At 41.0% G+C, this 19,353-nt stretch overlaps 2 protein-coding genes across 5 annotated transcripts in view; one reads left to right on the top strand and one right to left on the bottom strand.

Moving 5' to 3' along the window:
• Positions 1–19,353, bottom strand: part of CMSS1 (cms1 ribosomal small subunit homolog) — a 225,649-nt gene that overhangs the window by 10,416 nt on the left and 195,880 nt on the right. For all 3 annotated transcript variants that reach the window (XM_063126894.1, XM_063126896.1, XM_063126895.1), the window contains exons 2-5: positions 9,464–9,564; positions 8,319–8,402; positions 2,960–3,089; positions 1,476–1,535 (exon numbers count right to left, since the gene is read on the bottom strand). In XM_063126894.1, the coding sequence (XP_062982964.1) occupies positions 1,476–1,535; positions 2,960–3,089; positions 8,319–8,402; positions 9,464–9,564 (375 nt within the window). The remainder of the gene's footprint in view (positions 1–1,475; positions 1,536–2,959; positions 3,090–8,318; positions 8,403–9,463; positions 9,565–19,353) is intronic.
• FILIP1L (filamin A interacting protein 1 like) overlaps positions 16,089–19,353 on the top strand; it is a 194,856-nt gene continuing 191,591 nt past the window's right edge. Inside the window, exon 1 of one of the 2 annotated variants that reach the window (XM_063126889.1) lies at positions 16,089–16,389. The gene's annotated coding sequence lies outside the window, so the exon portion shown is untranslated. Of the gene's footprint in view, positions 16,394–19,353 lie in introns of both variants that reach the window. The other variant, XM_063126890.1, reaches the window with a different exon arrangement.

Here is a 19,353-nt window from a genome sequence, read left to right as displayed (position 1 = left end):
CCAGCTTTAATGCTTTATGAAGATTGAAAAAGAGTAATGTACTGTGGCGGCGACATAGTTTCAGTTTGCTACCCAGCCGCTTCCCTAAAGCAAATGCTACTCTGGCGAGTGGCAAGCTGACCAAGCTGACCAAAATCAGAGTTCCTTTCCTGACCTTATCCCCTTTGTTAGTTTTGTTTAATGTTATTGACCTGGATATAATTTGCAAACAAATATTACTGATAATTAATTTATTGTTTTCTGCCAAAAAAAAACAAAAAACTTTAGGCTAAATACTGCAAGAATACTGTGTCCCCTTCAATATGGGAATGGTTGATCAAGTGTTTGGATATTGCAAAAATGGATAAAGTAATGGATCTATATATAGAAACACAAGAAATTCAAACGTAATAACACTGCAGATAAATGGAATCGTTTTATTCTGTACTGTAGTAGTCACTTGACAGAACACTGTTCTTGTTATATTTAGAAAAAGATGTTTGCTCTCTTTTTCTGTTTGTGCTGGATTTGATGGTTTTGTAAAAAAGAAAAAGAAAAAAATGTTCAATCTCCCAAATAGCCAAATCATTTATAAGCGTATAGAGAGAGAACAGTAACTAAATTGCAGCTTACTCTTAGGAACACAAGAAGCTGCCTTATACTGAGTCAGACCATTGGTCCATCTAGCCCAGTACTGTCCACACTGACTGGCAGCAGGGGCTCTCTAGGGTTTCAGGTGGGATTCCTATTTCCTCACTCTACCTGGAGAAGACAGGGATCGAACCTGGGACCTTCTGTATGCAAAGCATGTGCTCTCTCACACAGAGCTATGGCCCCTCTAGTGTAAAACGAAGACAGGAATGGGAAAAAACAACAACTTAAAATGCTAAATATCACAAATATTACAGAATTATAAATAAATAAATAAATTATAATGGTTATATAAGCAAAAACAATAACATGGTAATATATTATCTTAATATTTTGTATTCCAGTGATATATAAATAAACTACATTTTCTGTCTGTAAATGTAATTGGTGATCTTTTATAATGGGGCTGGGTAGAACGTAGATGACAATCTACCAGCAGATCACAGGACCTCTCAGAGCTGAGCACAAGGGTTGTGGTGCTTGGTCCCTCCTCGCCCACTCGCCAGATCATGCTGGTGCGATAGAGCCCAGGGTTCCAGTACTGTATGCTTGCCCCTGTTGCCTATCATCTCTTAAACACCCCCCCTTCTCTGCCTCGACTGGATGGCAGTCCCAAGCAACTCCTGCACGTGCACAGTGTCAGGGCACAAACATGAGTTGCCAAGGCAAGACAGCCTCGTACCATTCCGTGTACTTGTCGGCTGGCCGGCAGCTGGGCGGAATGCAACCCCAGCTGGCGTCTTGAAGAAAGGAGAAAATGCTCACTTTTATTTGAAATATTTCAGGAAAAGAATCAAAATTAGAATTGTAGCCACACTATAACTTTTGAGCAATCAGCTACTTACTCTCTTTCAGATAGGAAGAAAAACTGTGGGTGAGGTCATTGGCGGGGAGGAAACAGGCATCTGAAACCACAAGAGACAACTATTGTTGCTTGGTGTTACAACTAAGACTTTAGATTAAATCTTCCAGGAATGCCTATTTGCCAAAAGCCAGACAAAATGCTCTTTGGGAAGACAGAATTTCACAAGCACTCATAGCTAATAGCAAGAAGCTTTACAGCAGATTAACCAAGTGATGGGAACAGCTTTCAGCCCAATCTAGGTTCATTCCCAAATTATCTCACCGTTATTCTTAAATACAGCTTTGCTTAACTGGGTGTACATGCTATGGGACCCTTGCAACTTTCTTTTTCAAAGTCTGAATCATTAACTGCGACCACAAAATGGTACAGTTCCACTTGAACCACCACTGGCCAAGCCCAGAACAGCAAATCCTAGAAATGTGTGCCTCCAACCGCTAGTGCCTTGCAAAGCAAGATACTAAACATTACTGCTTCACAGCTGTGTTATTATTAAAGTTGTTTAGGAATTAGAACACATCTCTTAAAGACACCTGCAAATGTCCTAGCAAAGAGTCCATACAGAAATGCAGAATTCCTTATTCGTAGGAAGACAGGCTCTGATTTGTGTGAAGTTCTATGTGAAAAAGATGGATGATTGGCATCAGATATATCTGAGCTAGTCCACAATGCAAACTCATGTGAAGTGATCAGTATTGGCATGAACTGGAGATGTTTCCCCAGGGAGGCAACACAACATGTGGCTATCAGGCTTAAGTAAAACAAGCAACTTACCACTAAACGTATTTAGAGCTGAGTGATACAAAGGCATTAACAGAAAACAAAAGTTGCAAAGACTAAAGTTCTTTTACCCTAAGCTGCTTCTTTCTGCTCCTTCCATAAGCTCAGGTCTTTCTCTGGCCCTAGTCTGACTCCTGGATGGCTCTCTCACTCTTTTAAACCTTCTACCCCCAAAACAGAAAGTAAAGTCCGCACTTTGAGGAAATGAAACTTAAATGGAGAAACTAAACTTAACGGGGAATGAACCTTAACTAGAAAAATAAAGCTACTTCTCTCAGGGATACCCCCTCCCAACAGAAAACTCCAGACCCCTAGGCCTGAGTTTATTACCTTGTCTTTGTAGGCCTCAAACCTTCATAGTGGCCATAAAAATGTGCATAAATGGTGGTGGTGGTGGTGGTGGTGGTCTCCCACAATCACATAACAGCCACACACGCATGTGTATGTGGAGGTACTGGTCCAAAAAAACAAGACATCTACATAAAGCCCCAGCCATGTGCACTTGTGAGATGCTTGTAGATGAGGCGTGTACTGGCAACCTCTTGTTTCTGTCAGTCCACAGCTAGGAACAAACAAATAATACTTTTCTAACAAATACATTTTTAAGTCACGTTTTGTTACAAACTCATCCAAATCCCTGTTCTTGGTCTTTCTTGATTGCACATCTATGATGCTATTCTTTATTACCTGGTAATTTTAATTCTTCTAGTTCAATCACCGAACGTTTAGCACCAAAATGTTCATTGAGCAGTTTCTGTAAGTCTGCAGGGGTTCCTGGTTTTGGAGATGATTTTGCAAGAAAATCAGAAATTTTCTTCTAAAGAAATAAAAGAAAGAGGCACTTTAAATACACTGGGTAGTCTTGAGTGGTCTTTCTAGTAAACACATTGTGCTTTTCTATTTGTTTCTGTCCTGATAACAACAGGTCTTCAAATTCTTATATTCTGGTTATTTTATTACAGCCCACAGAGCTATAAGAGGATAGGATTCAGTCCAGACGCTTGTATGGCACGCCAAAACATTATAGAACAAATGTTGCTTTTTCCGCCTACACAAACAGCTTTACTGTATTTCCTTGCGTATGTGGTCGCCATCTCTCCACCCACACCCGAAATCCCAGGTCAGCTGTTAAATAAGCTTCTATAAACAACCAACAAGTGCTAAAGAGCACACAACTACTGTCATTAAACTACTGAACTCTACAGTGGTGGCCAAAATTGTGGGCACTTTTTGAAATTTTCATGTTTTGCAACTTTGCATTCTTATAGAAAATGTTCTGTTTCACAAAATTCAAAAGTTTATATATCAATTGAAAGACCTGATTCACGTGATACAACAATCCTGCTTCTTTTCCTGGGTGTCCAATCAACTCTTTTCTTTGGTGCCATGGCTCTATTTATGATGTATGTACGTACACTTTTAATTTGAGAAACACTTCAAATATTCACACAATCTCCAAATGCGCTTCAGTTACGGAACAAACAGCAAAACTGGCTTTCTCCAACTTAAAACATGATGTATCACAGCTACTGCCATGTGATTGGTCCCCAGAACAAGGATTGTGACTGGCCAGTAGGGTTGGCAATTCTAATCTGCTTCTTTACTCTATCACACCTGTGTTTTTAGACTAAAGTAAGCATAACCTTTTTTGTACTGCAGATATTTGCATTCTGTTTTTCGTATTGAATTCAGCATTAAATTATCTTTCAATTGATATATAAACATTTGAATTTCGTGAAACAGAACATTTTCTACAAGCATGCAAAGTTGCAAAACATGAACATTTCAAAAAGTGTCCACAATTTTGGCCACCACTGTAATACGCATGCAAAAGTCTTATGCACGTGTTATTACAAAGTGTTTACAAAGGTTCTTGGTCAAGTGAAATATTAAAAACTTATTACAACCACATAAGTGTTCAGATAATTCAGGAAGAAACAGAAACACATGTAGAAAATGGAAACATATTTCCATTTTTAGGGATCAATGGATCACAAACAAAGAAACGCAATGACAAAAATTCAAATAATTTGTCCATGAAATGTGTGAATCATCTGAACCCTTTGATGGTTTTAATGTTTTTGTAGTGTATTGATCAAGAACCTTGGTTACCCAACAGCAGCGCTTGACGAAGTTCAACAAGATGGGATATTACCACATACCCACAGTTTAGTTTCCTTTGTCAGTATATTATTTCTTAATATATATATATATACTTGCCTATTCAAAAATTAGAACTTTGTGCCTTTCATTCCAACAAATCCTGTGTGCATAGCAGTTAAGATTTTTGGGGGGTTGAGGTTTAACATTATTACTCTTCAGACATGGTATATTTAGATTTTATTCCATGTTCAACACATGTATACTTGTAATAAAATGTACGTAAGGCTTTTGTATGTTAGTAGTGTTCAATGGTTTACTGACAGTACTTGCACGTTCTTTAGCACTTGTTGGTTTTTGTCTTTGCAACTTTGCAAGCATATATATACCAGTTGCTGGGAAACATGGGCAGGTGTCTTGCTTGTGGGTTCCTGGTTGACAGCTGGTTGGCCACTGTGTGAACAGAATGCTGGACTAGATGGACCCTTGGTCTGATCCAGCATGGCTCTTCTTATGTTTTTATTTTGTTTTGCACCAAGCTGCCCTTCAGATATGTTAGACTTCAACTCCCATCATCCCGATCCAGCGTGCCAAGAGTTATAGCACAAAACATTAGGAGGACACCATGCTGGGTAAGGCTATTCAATGTTTTCAAATTTTAAACCATACCAGAAAGGGACAGCTGACCCACTGACAAAATCTCTTAAACTGACTTGGACTCTATCAGTATCCATGCCTATACTTTCCAACGGGCCCAGTACAAATTAATGTTTCCCTTTAAATGCAATGGTTGTCTACTGGGTATGTCTCGGAGTGAGGTTTTATACACTCAGAATAGTATACATAGATAAGAATCTAACAAAGATCAATGAGACTCATTTCCCTTAAAAACTGGGGTGGGGGGCATTTGGTGGGGAGGAGAGAGACGACTATTTCATGGGATATTACATCATTCACTGAGTCACTCAATTCCTTCAGGAAAATAATGGTCCTCTTGAGGGTGATGCTGATATTAACAAGAAATTCCATAACAGTAAGAACAAGGACACCTGAACATATTCCCTTCCTTCAAAGAGAGCTGTGGGGAAAACGTTCTTCACACAGGAAGTTTTATTATTTTGCTTCTAATTCATTCCAGATGCTAAAGAGCAAAAGACATTAAAAAAAAAAGAATGAGTGAGGGGAGTGGGAAAGAAAGAGACGTTTGTTGGGACACTATAAATTACTGTGATATCCATGCCACATTGATTTCCTCACATCTTGCTCATGTAGGGATTCAATGCTGCGTTCCTACAGAATTCCAGAGCAATAAACGTTGCTCTGGAGCAGCCTTCCCCAAAGTGGTGCCCTCCAGACATTTTGGACTTCAACTCCCATCAGCCCTAGCCAGCATGGCCAATGGTCAGGAATGCTGGGAGTTGTGAACCGCCCAGAGAGCTTCGGCTATTGGGCGGTATAAAAATGTAATAAATAAATAAATAAACAGTTCAAAACATCTGGAGGGGACCAGGATGGGAAAGGCTGCTTTGGAGAGTACCAGAATGAGGTTATTTGGCAATTTTGGGGTGGGGAGAAACAAAGCAAAGCTTCCTTCTGGACAGTTTCCAACATGGATACTGTTTTGTTTGTACAGCACCATGTACATTGATGGTGCTATATAAATAAATAAATAAATAAATAAATAAATAAATAAATAAATAAATAATTTGCAGGAAAGCCATATGCAAAACCCACATGGTCACATTCGTGCATGGCAAAGGCACCCAATACCTATTTAAAAACATAAGAAGAGTCTGGCTGAATTACACCAAAGGCCGAAATAGTCAGCATCCTGTTCTCCACTGTGGCCAATTTGATGCCTCTGGGAAGCCCACAAACAGAGCATGAGAGCCATAGCCCTCATTCGCTATTGTTCCCCAGCAACTGATATTCCGAGGCATGGCGGCACTGATCCTGGAAGTAGTATATAGCCATCCTGATCAGTTGCCATTGATAGCTTATCCTCCGTGAATATGTCTAAATCCCCTTTCGTGGACATCCAAATTGGTGGCTGTCAGCAGATCTTGGGGTAACTATGCACTGTGTCTTTCCAATCTTAACTGTTTCTATTTCTTAACTATTTTGCTCCTTACACATACATGTGGTAAGAAGCTGAGAATTGCTCCAGCTTCCTGACACATGTATACCATGTATACATACAGAAAAATAAATATACTCATGTAATTTTAGTATATGACAGGGGTGGGCAGAAGGTAAGTCTCCATGTATTTTGGACTTCAACTCCCAGAAGGCCCCACTGGTATGGCCAATGATCAGGAATGCTGGAACTTGAAACCCAAAATATCTGGAGAACTACTTCCTATCCAGCCCTGATATATACACACTTTTTACATGCTATTTTAAAGCAATATTCATGCAGCAAATGACCACATGTGAAGTAGCCCTAAGTACTAGGGCTGAAGAAAGACTTCTTTGAGTTGCTTTCATCATTTACCCAGAGCAAACCATTGCTGTTCCTTAGGAATACCACGTGCCACTCATTGTCAAATATAGGATGCAGAACAAGCTCTCGATTTAGCATAATATCTCCAGCTCTCCCAAGCCAAAGCCAAAACGGAGACATTTATATTTTTTACTTGAGAATAAGTGCTTAATATTATGCCCGCTGGACTCATGTAATTGTGAAGAAGCACTGTTTCAACTTCAGCGGCATCCCTAGATCTGTCAGAACTTAGCCGCCTCTTCAAACAAGTTGCTCCTTGTTTTGCCAGAGGTTACAAAGCCTGACACAAAATGTAAACTCCCAAGGATATCTGTATGTCAAAATATGACATGAAAGCTTCACAATTAGCAACATTGTCTAGAAAAACAGCAGCGCCAAGTTGAATTAGTGTGCAGTCCTATGTATGTTTAGACACAAAAAGTCCTACAACGCTGGCTGGGGCATGCTGGGAGTTGTAGGACTTTTTTCTGCATAGGACTGCATCCTTAGCCACTCGATTTGGATGTCTTTAAAGAGGGATTCGGCACTTCCGTGACTATGATGATCTTGCAATGTGGCATGTGCTCTGGGATCCCAGCTAGCACCATTCCATCCCCCCATCCCTTTTTTTGGGGTTCTCCATCCTCCAATAGGCAGCCAGCATTCCACTGTTGCAGAGCACACTCCACACTCATTGGGCTGTTGTGGTGTTTTTTTCTTCTCTCACTGATGGAATGGAAATACAAGCAGATGTCTTTGCATAGGATAGCATGGATGTTGTGGTAGCTGGATTAGCCTATTAAGCAAGGCTAATTTCTATTTTATTACTCATTTCTCTGTATATTCTCTTACACTGAATTCCTCCAGTCATATCTTGAACAATAATTGAGCTCAAATACATTAATGGAGTAAAATGAAACTGAGAAATGTATATTCCCAAATAAAGAAGGAAATCAATGGTACTTTTTAATAAAACCATTGATGGCTGTAAAACAACATTCTGACCAGGATGAGGTAGGGGAAAGCTTTAACGTTAAAAAACAACAACTGTTTTGTGCGGTCTTGAAAATGAATCTGTTTTATCAGAGTATTTCTTATAATAGCGAACACTGCAGAATACCTCTGAAAAACATTTATGGCAGGAAACACAGATTTCTGTGAGCGATAATAATTTTCAATTGATATTAATTGAGTATATGCAAATGATTAAGAGTTATTAATTATAAAAATGTTTGAGAAGAAAAGAAATGTAGAGGGGTTTATGGAAAGTAGTATTAAGGTTATATTCAGTGTTGTAACTAGTTGATTTATTTTTGTTTGTTGTTGTTAAATAAGTATTTACCATTGCTGGGATAATGTAATCAAGTTGAATATTTAATTTCATCCTCTACAATTATTGTATCAAATAAGATATTAATTAAAATTGAAAGCATTTACACTGACATGTCAATTAAGAGCTAATACCTTTCTTTTCCTCTTTGGTTTCACTTCAGGTTCCTTTTTATCCTTAGGCTCCTCTCTCTCTGCAGGGAGGATGCATTCTGTAGGCTGGAAGAAAGATTACCATTTGGACAGAATTACAACACCATTAAAAGGCACTTTAGAAACAACCTATGATGCTGTGGAAATTAAGCATATGTTTTGGCTGTCAGGATCTGCCAGAAAATGAGAAGATTTTGGATCATGCTCTTTATCTGCTAAAATCAGCGTGGAACTGGAGGAAATTGAACGCATACTGCCGATAAGAGATAAGCAGGAATTTCTAAACTAGGGCAGGTTTAAAATTTTAAAACAAAAACAACCAACAGCTACTGGGTTTATGTAACATAATGAATGAACTATACAAAACGTTGTTACCAGCTGGTTAATTACAAGCTTTAAATGTAAAGGAAAATAGTAATAAAAGTGGCATTTACGATATACTCTTGGATGAATGGGACAAATATATTCAGAAAGTGATTTGTGCTCCACTGTTTGGGAACAACTTTGTCTCAATGTATAATAGTGTCCTGCAAATTTTTCTACTGGTAATTGGCAGCTGGCAACAGGCTTTGTCCCCTCCCATTTTCATCCTGAAATTCCACACCCACACCCAAAATTCACACAACCCACCCTCCTACCCCACTACAGGTATTCTGATATGAATTTTACTAGTGTTCTCAGTTTGGGGCTGTTGCTGCAGTTTCCTGGGAGAAACGGAGGGGAAAGGTGGGAGTGCTGCCCTCGAGGCATGCATGGAAGTGTGTGTGTGGGAGAGCTTTCTTCCTAAAGGTCTTGTCTCCTGAAAGGTCTAAAGGAGGCTCTGTGCAGGGCAGAAACCGCATGTGTGATGCACAGGGACCATGAAGAAGAAGGAAGCAGTTGCAGAGTGCTCTCTTCCTCCTCCCTGCCAGAAAGAACTGTCAGTTGTCCTGAGACTAGAGAGCAGCAGGAAGGGAAAATAATACTCTGGACCCATCCATTGGCCAAACGTACAAGAGCCGCATCGGGATGCTCAGCCTGGCCCAAATTGCATTTAAATGCCCAGCTGCACAGAAATGACAGCGTTCATTGCTCTTTATGCATCAGATATATTTGCTTCCTAGTAACGCGAATAAAATCAAACCGACCTGTTTTCTTTTCTGTGAAGACACAAGCTTTGGATTGGGACGTTGCTGAATTGTTTTGCTTGTGCTAGCATCTTCTTCCAAGGACTCATCACCAGAAGGCTCTAAAGACAAAAGCAGATTTCAAAAACATGACTACTGTTCTGTCTGCTGATCAAAGAACTTTGCTGCAATCATTCCTCCCAATAGTGGTTTTACATGCTTGCGTGGCTATCAGTTTGGAAGTGGAATAGGCTCACAAAAATAAAGTAGTAGTTTTACCATGGTAAGGTGACCCCATAGGTATGCAGAAGTATAGAGGTTTGAAAATTAAAAAATTAAAGAACAATCCAAAATAGCCTGACAAGGACCTGCGAGCTTTGAGGCATGTAAGTGTGGGGAACGAATTAGGGGCTGGGGAAGATATCTTCCTGGAGCGGGTGGGGACACACTGCAACATTTTGTTGCCAGCCCAACTTGTATTACGAAAGTAATGGGAGGAAATACCAGTTGATCACATTCCAATTGATCAGTTAACATCCTATATAGTAGATCATTCAGAAGTTCAAAATTCATCCTTTACCATGCACTGGAATATATTTGTATTGCTCTATCCATGTGCTGAGTCAACTGCTTCCCAAGATACCCACTGTATACTGTAACCTAGCGACTTTGCACAGTCTCTAGCTTGCCAAGAAAATCTGACTGCTAACTTTAACTTTTCTTTATAAATCCTGACTTGGCATGTCTAGAAAGGAGAGAAGGAGGTGTATCCAAAACAGAGTGATAAATAGCCCCTTCTCCTGTATCTCCGTGTATATTGCTCATTATAGAATTCTAAAAGTAGACAAACGGATTCCATGATAGAACTTCGCAAACAATGCACCACCTGTTAACTGCCTGTCTTCGCTATGGACTGAACTGAAACATGTAACAGGCTCCAACTCTTTCAGCTTAGAGTGACACAACTATACAAATCAGAGGAAGAAACCGCTTTTGTGATATGTTAAATGTCTCCTGTGCAAGCATCCACTATTTCAAATGCATCTTTACAATGTACCATTTCTTGTTCTGGTGGATATAAATGGACTAAATTCTAGTACAGAAACTGGTGCGTTATTTATTTATTCTGGTTAAACTGCCTAAGTGCATTCCAGAGATTAAGCCCCCTCCCCCAAACAAGACAGTTCCTGTCCGCAGGCTTACAATCTAATAGGATATGAGACAAAAGGAAAAGGGGATGAGGAGGGAAGAGAAAAACAAGCAAATTCAGACACCAATAGTTGAAGTTTGGACAAGCAGCTGTAATGGAGCCAAATGGCAGCTGTTTTTTTCCGCTGAGCAGATGGAGTGTGCTATGCTGTTTCACTTTTCTCTCTCCTGCAGCCAGATGATACGGCTGCTAAAAGATGACAGTTCATCTAGTGCAATAGATGACATTACATTTATATCCCTCATTTCTTCAACCTGGGAACTCATGGCCGCATACATAGCATTCCCGGGCTGTTTCCCAAACCAGACACTGACAAGACAAGACCTACTTAGCTGCAGAATAGTTGTTGTATCACATGCCTTAAACTATGTCCTGGAATGCACTAACTCAAGCATTAGCACTACAAGGAAAGATTTATCTGAATAATCAAACTGGGGAGAGGCAACGAGTGGGGTACCACAGGGCTCAGTCCTGGGCCCAGTGCTCTTCAACATTTTTATTAATGATTTGGACGAGGAGTGCAGGAAACACTGATCAAATTTGCAGATGACACCAAATTGGGTGGGATAGCTAATACCCTGGAAGACAGAAACAAACTTCAAAGTGATCTTGATAAGCTGGAGTGCTGGGCTGAAAACAACAGGATGAAATTTAATAGGGATAAATGCCAATAGAAACCAAATGCACAGTTACAAGATGGGGGATACTTGGCTCAGCAATACTACAAACGAGAAGGATCTTGGAATTGTTGTAGATCGCAAGCTGAATATGAGCCAACAGTGTGATATGGCTGCAAGAAAGGCAAATTCTATTTTGGGCTGCATTAATAGAAGTATAGCTTCCAAATCACGTGAGGTACTGGTTCCTCTCTATTCAGCCCTGGTTAGGCCTCATCTAGAGTATTGCATCCAGTTCTGGGCTCCACAATTCAAGAAGGATGCAGACAAGCTGGAGCGTGTTCAGAGGAGGGCAACCAGGATGATCAGGGGTCTGGAAACAAAGCCCTATGAAGAGAGACTGAAAGAACTGGGCATGTTTAGCCTGGAGAAGAGAAGATTGAGGGGAGACATGATAGCACTCTTCAAATACTTAAAGGTTTGTCACACAGAGGAGGGCCAGGATCTCTTCTCGATCCTCCCAGAGTGCAGGACACAGAATAACGGGCTCAAGTTAAAGGAAGCCAGATTCCAGCTGGACATCAGGAAAAACTTCCTGACTGTTAGAGCAGTACAACAATGGAATCAGTTACCTAGGGAGGTTGTGGGCTCTCCCACACTAGAGGCCTTCAAGAGGCAGCTGGACAACCATCTGTCAGGGATGCTTTAGGGTGGATTCCTGCATTGAGCAGGGGGTTGGACTCGATGGCCTTGTAGGCCCCTTCCAACTCTGCTATTCTATGATTCTACAAGCACATGGCTGAATTTTCACATGTATGACCAGATTATGCCACCTCAAGCTAGAGTTCTATGCAGTGGAGGCTGGTGGCTGCGATATCAGGGGAGCATTCAGCCCACTCTGGGTTTCAGTCAGAACCAGTCAGAACTCTAAAGGAGCTATCCAAGCGCTTTTAGAGTTCTGATTGAAGCCTAGAATGGATTCAAAGCCCCACTGACATCGGAGCCACCAGCCTCCACTGGTTCTATGCACAGGTTATACAGGGCTATGCATGGAGGAGAATCTCATCAATTTGAACAGGGAGAGCAATCCTTTGGTTCTCTGTGTTGAAATGAACAGAGAAGCCATTTTGAGCTGGGGGAGCCCCATATCTGCATTGGAGCTTCTTGGCCTGTAACAGATCAATAGGAGCAGGGCAAGGGCAAATAATATATAGTACCTTCTAAACAGGTTCCTAGGAATCTGCTGTATTGATTAAGTAGAAAGGCAGAATATACATTTTCATAAACCTAAATCATAAAATGAATAAACTGGGCTATAAGCATGGCAGAAGCTGACTCCGAAATCAGATAACTTCTAATCAGGGATATTCATTTAAAAAAAAACAAAAGTGTAAAATGTTTAATAAACTGGTTCCATACAAGTGTCTGTTTTGATTCCTGAAACAATCAACGATCTTGCTTGTTATGCCTTAGATGTAGCACATTTGTGCAATTAACCAGCAGGTCATACTTTGAAGGACTACTACATGGTAGAGATTGCTGTCGTTGAGACTAAAAGCCATCTGTTCTGACCTCCAATCCCTGGTGATTTTATCACACATGTTTCCTGCATCTAAAATCCTGATACAGTAGCCAAAATTGGCATGAGAGACTTTTCATGGCTTCTTTTTCTCCTCTGTCATTGCAGCAACTAAAATCGCAGACCTACAAAAACCAAGATCCCCTTGGCCACAAAATCTGAATAGTAAAACAATTCATGGGGTGGGGGAGAATAATACTCTCGAAATAAGAAAGTACTTTCCCAGGTGACCATGTGGCTTTCAAATATTTGATTACAATCTATTTCAATCCATAGACATCTCCCATAATCTTGTCCCTGCAAAATATAAAGCAGTAACCTTTAATATAAGAATCAGTTCATAGAGGTGAATACTTATGAACTTCTCTTTAGTTACTAATTAATGGGCCTGTTCAGATGACACTGGTTAGCAAAACTGTGGATCTCTGGGGTTAGCACTAACCACAAGTCATGCTGTTGCACACAACGCTTTAAGCCACGGTTAGAGCCGCTAACCCTGCTGCAGACAGTCCAACTGTGGTTAGTGACTGAGCATGGTTTAGCAAAACGCAGGGCACAAGACACCTTAAATCCTGCTGCTTAACCAAAAGTCTTAATCAGCAGGGTTTAAGGTGTCTTCTGAACAGGACTATTATTTATATTTCTTACTGCTGTTTAAAACACTCTGTCGTGTCTGAGCGAAGTGCAATACATTTTTAAAGCAACATAATTAAATTTAATCCTCCCACTCCCCCATTTATATAGGGTGCAATCCTATGCATACTTAGATTTTAAAAAAAGTCCTACAACTCCCTGGGGAATTCTGGGATTGGACCCCTAAGTACTTAATTTCCAAATTTATCCTAAGTACATGCTATATTACGTCTTCCTCCATTCAACTGCAGTTCGCAGTTAATCCTAATAAACAGCAATCAATTAGTTCTGAAGTGCTGTCAATTAACATAAAGGGAAGAAACTGCAGACCTTTCAGTCCATGCGCACAGTTGGGGGATTAGGATCATGCCCACATATGCACCTCCGACATTTTCACATTGTTCTCCATGTTTTCATAAGAGCTCACACACGAAGATCCCAAAATGTATCATCCCAACCCACAACTGCTTAATATATATTGTAAAACAATCTCCAGTTTTCCTCATGACGTAACTCATGTATTCTGAAATATACAAGAATTCTGTGAATCCGCAGATCCTGTGATAAAGGAATGCCTTATTCTCTGGTTACTGTACTTTCAGTTGCTGTGTATTTTTCATTTGCTACACTGTTAGCAGAATCATAAAGGTAGGAGATTAAAAAAAAATGGATCGACTCATTAGACAATCCTTTTTCTTGACTGGTCTGTGTTCCAAGGTGTGTTGAGTCAGTAATACCAGAAGTAAAGGAAGATGCAATTTGTCCTTGCTTTGCTAGATTGGCCTCTGAGCCCATCTAGCTCACCTACCTTGTTGTGGGCAGTTACAGGAGCTGAGAGGCTTGCGGATCCAAGCAGATCCTCCCTGCCTACAGCCAGCACACTCATTCTCTCCCCTACTGTCATACCTGCACTGGAGGAGACATCTTCAGAGGAAAAGCTAGAGGTCCCAGAGATGAAGAACACCAGACGCATGTGTCCTCAGGGGAGACTGATGCAAGTCCATCTCTGCAAGAGGCAAGGGACTCTGACTCTGAGGCAGAATTATCCCCTAGTCTGCAATAGCATTGTCAAGAGGCAACCCAGAGAAACTTCTGTAAGGAGGGGGGGCCATTTACAAAGGAAGACTCTCATGAGTAAAAAAACTCCTTAAACAGAAGCGTCTGATGTGATGTGATGCGACTGGGCTCCGGCTTTAAACACTTTCAGTTTTGACTGGCAACCTTGTGCTCTTGGCCTTTGCCTCCTTACCAACATCTCCTCTTTTGAACTGCCCTCTTGCTGGACTGATAAAACTGCATTTGACCTTTTTGCCTCCCTGCTGACTTGCTAATGAATTTGCCCCACAGTTTGCCCTAAGGTGAGCCTGAACCAGCCAGACCTCAGGAGAGGAAACTGCTTCTGTGGTGGCGGGGAGGGCTGGGTGAGTGGGGAGGGGAAATCCCCACTTGGATCCCCCCCTCTGTGCTCCCAGCATTGTCTATGGCCTCAGAGGAGGAAATCTACAGCATTCTGTGGTCTCTCAGATGGTGTTTTGGGGCTGTAGGATTCCTCTCTAATTTTAACATTTCTTAACAACACTGTAAAAAGAGGAAGAGAAAACTCAGGAGCAGCTGAAGTTGCAAAGGAACAGAGACGGAGTAAGTCTGCATAACATCTCCTAAATTCCATCTTAAGACTCATAACTGCAGACTTTGGGGCTCCAACATTATGGCCAAATTGTTCTCTTTCCCAATCCCTATTTTGCTTGACATTCAGACTGCAGAAAACTTTGCGGTATTTTAATTGGTCCTAACAAAGGTATTACCCTGCTGTGATGTTTTTAATTTTTCTTCCTAATGGGCCAAAACATGGGTACCGATATCTTTTTGTCTACTTGAAACAGTGTCTACCACGTTCCATTAATATCTACAAGAACAAACTATTCCCTTGTTCAACTTAATTTTTTTTTATTATTATTATTATTATTTTGAGAAATTGCAAACTGAGAAACTCACTAAACCGCCCAGAGAGCTTCGGCTATTGGGCGGTATAAAAATGTAATAAATAAATAAATAAATATCTGATGCAGCAAAGCAAAACGTACAATACAGCACACGTATCCTTCAAGGCCTTGCAGACCTTGCAGAGATGTTGGCCTACATCTCTCATACTTTCTTCCCGAAATGTTCTTCTCTTGCATCTACTTTAAATGCAGTTACAGTTTCTCATCAAGTAGCACAGCTATCTAAGCTATCATGGTACACACTTATAGTTACAGCATTAATATAAACCACAGCACAGTCCAATGTTCTAAGGGGGGAAGTGCTATGGTCTTTTCCAGACTTAATAAAGCTTACGGGCAGAAGGGGCAAAAGGCTGAAAGCAGTAATCCCCCGAGGAGTTCCCTGTTGCAAAAGATGCGCACAGGCAGAAATTAAGCCGGATGCGGTAATGATATAGATAATGCCCATACCTATCCTTGCTTGCTGCAAGCAGATGTCTGCAGCTTGCATTTTGTCCTATCTCCTCTGCAAAGAATAACAAGAGGAAAGAGGTCAGCTTTCCAACAAGGTCGTCTCTCTTCAGTGCTTGGAGAGAGAAGCACGGAAAGTGGGTTGGGTTATATTTAGAGTTTGGTCTAAATCAGTGCCAGGGTCCCCCCTGTCTCTCCTTTACAGTGCTGCCTCAGGTCCCTGGATCTAACAGCATTGTATCTACACAATACAAATGGTGGAGGAACTGTTCCAAAGCTTCTATAAAGAGTAAGCTGCATGGATTTTTGAAATAAGTGCTCTGGGTGCTCAGAGGATAAAGCTTGAGTTGAATTTGACTTCTAAGAAAGAAAGAAAGAGAGAAAGAAAGAGACATTTTGATTTGCTGACCTGGATTTGTCCTTTGCGAATGGAGAAAACGGAAATTACCCAGAAGGTTGGTAAGTTTTTCTGTTTTAATCTGATTCTTGATCAATTGTGGTGTGGCATTGTACTGAATTTCGCTTTTGTGTGTGGTCTCCTTATGTGAACAACATCAATTCTTTGGATGCAAATCTCAGTTATTCATTTGGGGATACACAAATTTGCATTGTTGTTTTATCATTAAGGGTAGAAAGCCTATATAAACAGCACACAACATGACTACATTCCTGTTTTAATAAACTTCAACAGATTGGCCAGAAAACAATATTAATCAAAATATTACCATAGAATCCTTGAGAAATGGAAACAACGTGCATGTCTGAGCATATGGACAATATTTTATTGCTGTAAGTACAGGTGAAGGCACCAGTATACTAATAATGATCCTAGTACTTAGGTTTCATGGTGAATAGCAATGAATTTCAAGCAAATAATACCAGTATATGTGAAAGCCTTCCAACTCTATCAATGCACAAAGTACCCAGACCTATTGACCCTGAATGTTTTGTGTTAGGGCTATTCCCATTTGGACAGGCTACTTAAGCACAGAGGTATATTGTTATGAAACGGAGCATCAGAGGTGTATTTGGCTATGAAATATAAAACATCCACAACTCTCTCTCTCTCTCTCTCTCCCTCCCTCCCTCCCCCCCATCTCTCTGGATGCTTCCAGATGAGACTTTTATGGCACAATTGCCCTCCTGTACTCATGGAATTTTACAGGGGATCCAGACCTAGTCTTCAGTTGTTAACCGTTCCATGTTTTCCCACTGTTGCTTCTGTCTTTTCTCTTAACATAGCAAATCCATTAAGAAAGAAGACAGAAGAGCTGCACAATACCTTCTCACTGATAGCACTAAGAGATCTCGCCCCGCTCTCTCCACATCCACTGATCAGTGATTACTATAACAGTACCTATATTACAATACCATATTCCCAGGATTCCCACAAATGCTGGAAACTGTGGCTCTATGAAGGGACTAGGATCTCTAATACAACTAGGTTTCTTTACCAAAGCTATGACAGTTGTGGATTAATTTCTGTGCTAAATTTTGTATATTCTGTGGATATACAAAACTATGTAAAGGTGTACAAAATAGCGCAGGGTGTGAAGAATGTTGATAGGGAGACATTTTTCTCCCTCCTTCATAGCACTAGAACCCAGGGTCATCCCATGAAGCTGACTGCAGGGAGATTCAGAATAGATAAAAGGAAGTACTTCTTCACAAAGCTCATAGTTAAATTCTGGAATTTGCTACAAGATGTAGTGATAGCCATCAATTTGGATGGCTTTAAAAGGGGGTTAGACAAATTCCTGGAGAAGGCTACCAATGGCTACAAGTCCTGATGATTATATGGTACCTCCATTATCAGAGGTAGTATGCCTATGTTGCTGGGGAACCTGGTGGAAGGATGCTGTTGTACTCATGTCTAGGGTGACCATATGACAGGAAAAACCCAGATTTGTTAGGATTTTGGGTAACAAATCTGGGAAGGGAGGGAATTATGAAATTTGAAGAAAAATCCAGATTTTTCCCATCCTCTCCACCCAAAGGGCAACTCTGCTTTAATGGGAAATAACAAAAATGCTTACATCGCTATCATTTTTAAAGTTAAAGAGTTGAAACTTGGCACCATAATAGCTCTTAGGTAGGGCTTTAGTCATGCCATGTTTAAAGCAGATTCATTCATCCATTGATTTTTAGGAATGTTTTAAAGTTCGAGGTTTTAAAATCATTTTTTTAAAACTCGCTGAAGCCATATCCTTCAAACTCAGGTTGTCAAACCTCCTCTTCGGGGTCTTGCACCTTGAGCAGTTTCAGCCTTGGCATCAAGGGGATCTCCAGTTTTTAGCTAAGAAGTTCTGGGCGAGCAGGGCACCTTCCCTGTTGCAGATTTGGTGGGCAGTCGGGCACCTGGAGCTCAGCAGAGGTGAGGCATCCACAGATCAAAATGTGGGAAAGGACAGTCAAAGCAGCCCACTGGGCAAAACACAATGGACCAGAGCCCTTTTTCTCAGAGTTCCACATCATGGGCAATGAAGAGTCATCCTTAGGGAAAAACTCTCATCACCAACAGCTTTGGCTGGCATCAGTTTCAGAGAGTCACAACTCAGAGATGGCTGTAGCTTAGCCCTGAGCAGCTGGCGTGCCACACAGAGCCTTTTAAGAGTGTCTCAGAGTCCAGTGTTGGTGCAGGGAGAGGCAGCTGGCAGCAGAGTTTTTTTTAAAACAAGAGTCACCAGATGCAACTAAGCTATAAACTGGCACCCTGTCCCTGGCCACAGGGTATAAGTGCACAGCCTGGCTGACTTTGGCAGAGAGAGGGGGGATTGTTTGAGGCTGGAAGCTGGAGACATTGGCTGGCATAAGGCAGATAGAGGCTGAAGGCAACCCAGGTGCACCTGTAGCTTGGTCCTGAGAGGCTGGCTTGCTACCCAGAGCATTTTAAGAGTGCTTCAGAGTTGAGTGGTTGTGAGGGAGGAGAGGAGGTGGAGGCAGCTGGCAGTGGAGGTTTTTAAAGTAAGAGTCACTGAACATGACCAAGCAATAAGTTGCACTAAGCAATATGCCCCATTAACAGCAGCAGCAGTTTGCAGCGGAGTGAGGATATGATCAGAAAAGTTATTTGAGGGAAGGGGACAATGTATCACACAGAGTATAGCAAAAGCTTCAAAGTACAACAAAAGCTACAAAAGTAGAAGTGAAGTTAATTTCAGATATGCTGAATGTCTCACTTGTTCTGTATTTCAGTGATTTTAAAATTAAGATGTTATGTAGAACAGATTTGTCTTAATTGTGTGCTGTAAAAACAGATATGTGACCAAGGCTATGTTCGGGAGGGCACTCCCCCCCTTGATGCTGGACACACACCCTGGGGCCGGACATGTTGGTGGGCACACACCCCTTGGGGGCCAACCATATTGTCCTCCTGTTTGGTTTCCAAAATATGGTCACCCTACTCATGTCTGTTTGTG

The sequence above is a fragment of the Elgaria multicarinata genome, chromosome 5 (genome assembly GCF_023053635.1).
Source record: "Elgaria multicarinata webbii isolate HBS135686 ecotype San Diego chromosome 5, rElgMul1.1.pri, whole genome shotgun sequence".
NCBI lineage: Eukaryota > Metazoa > Chordata > Lepidosauria > Squamata > Anguidae > Elgaria > Elgaria multicarinata.
The sequence above is the reverse complement of the archived record's forward strand: the minus strand, read 5'-3'. Positions and strand labels throughout refer to the sequence as shown.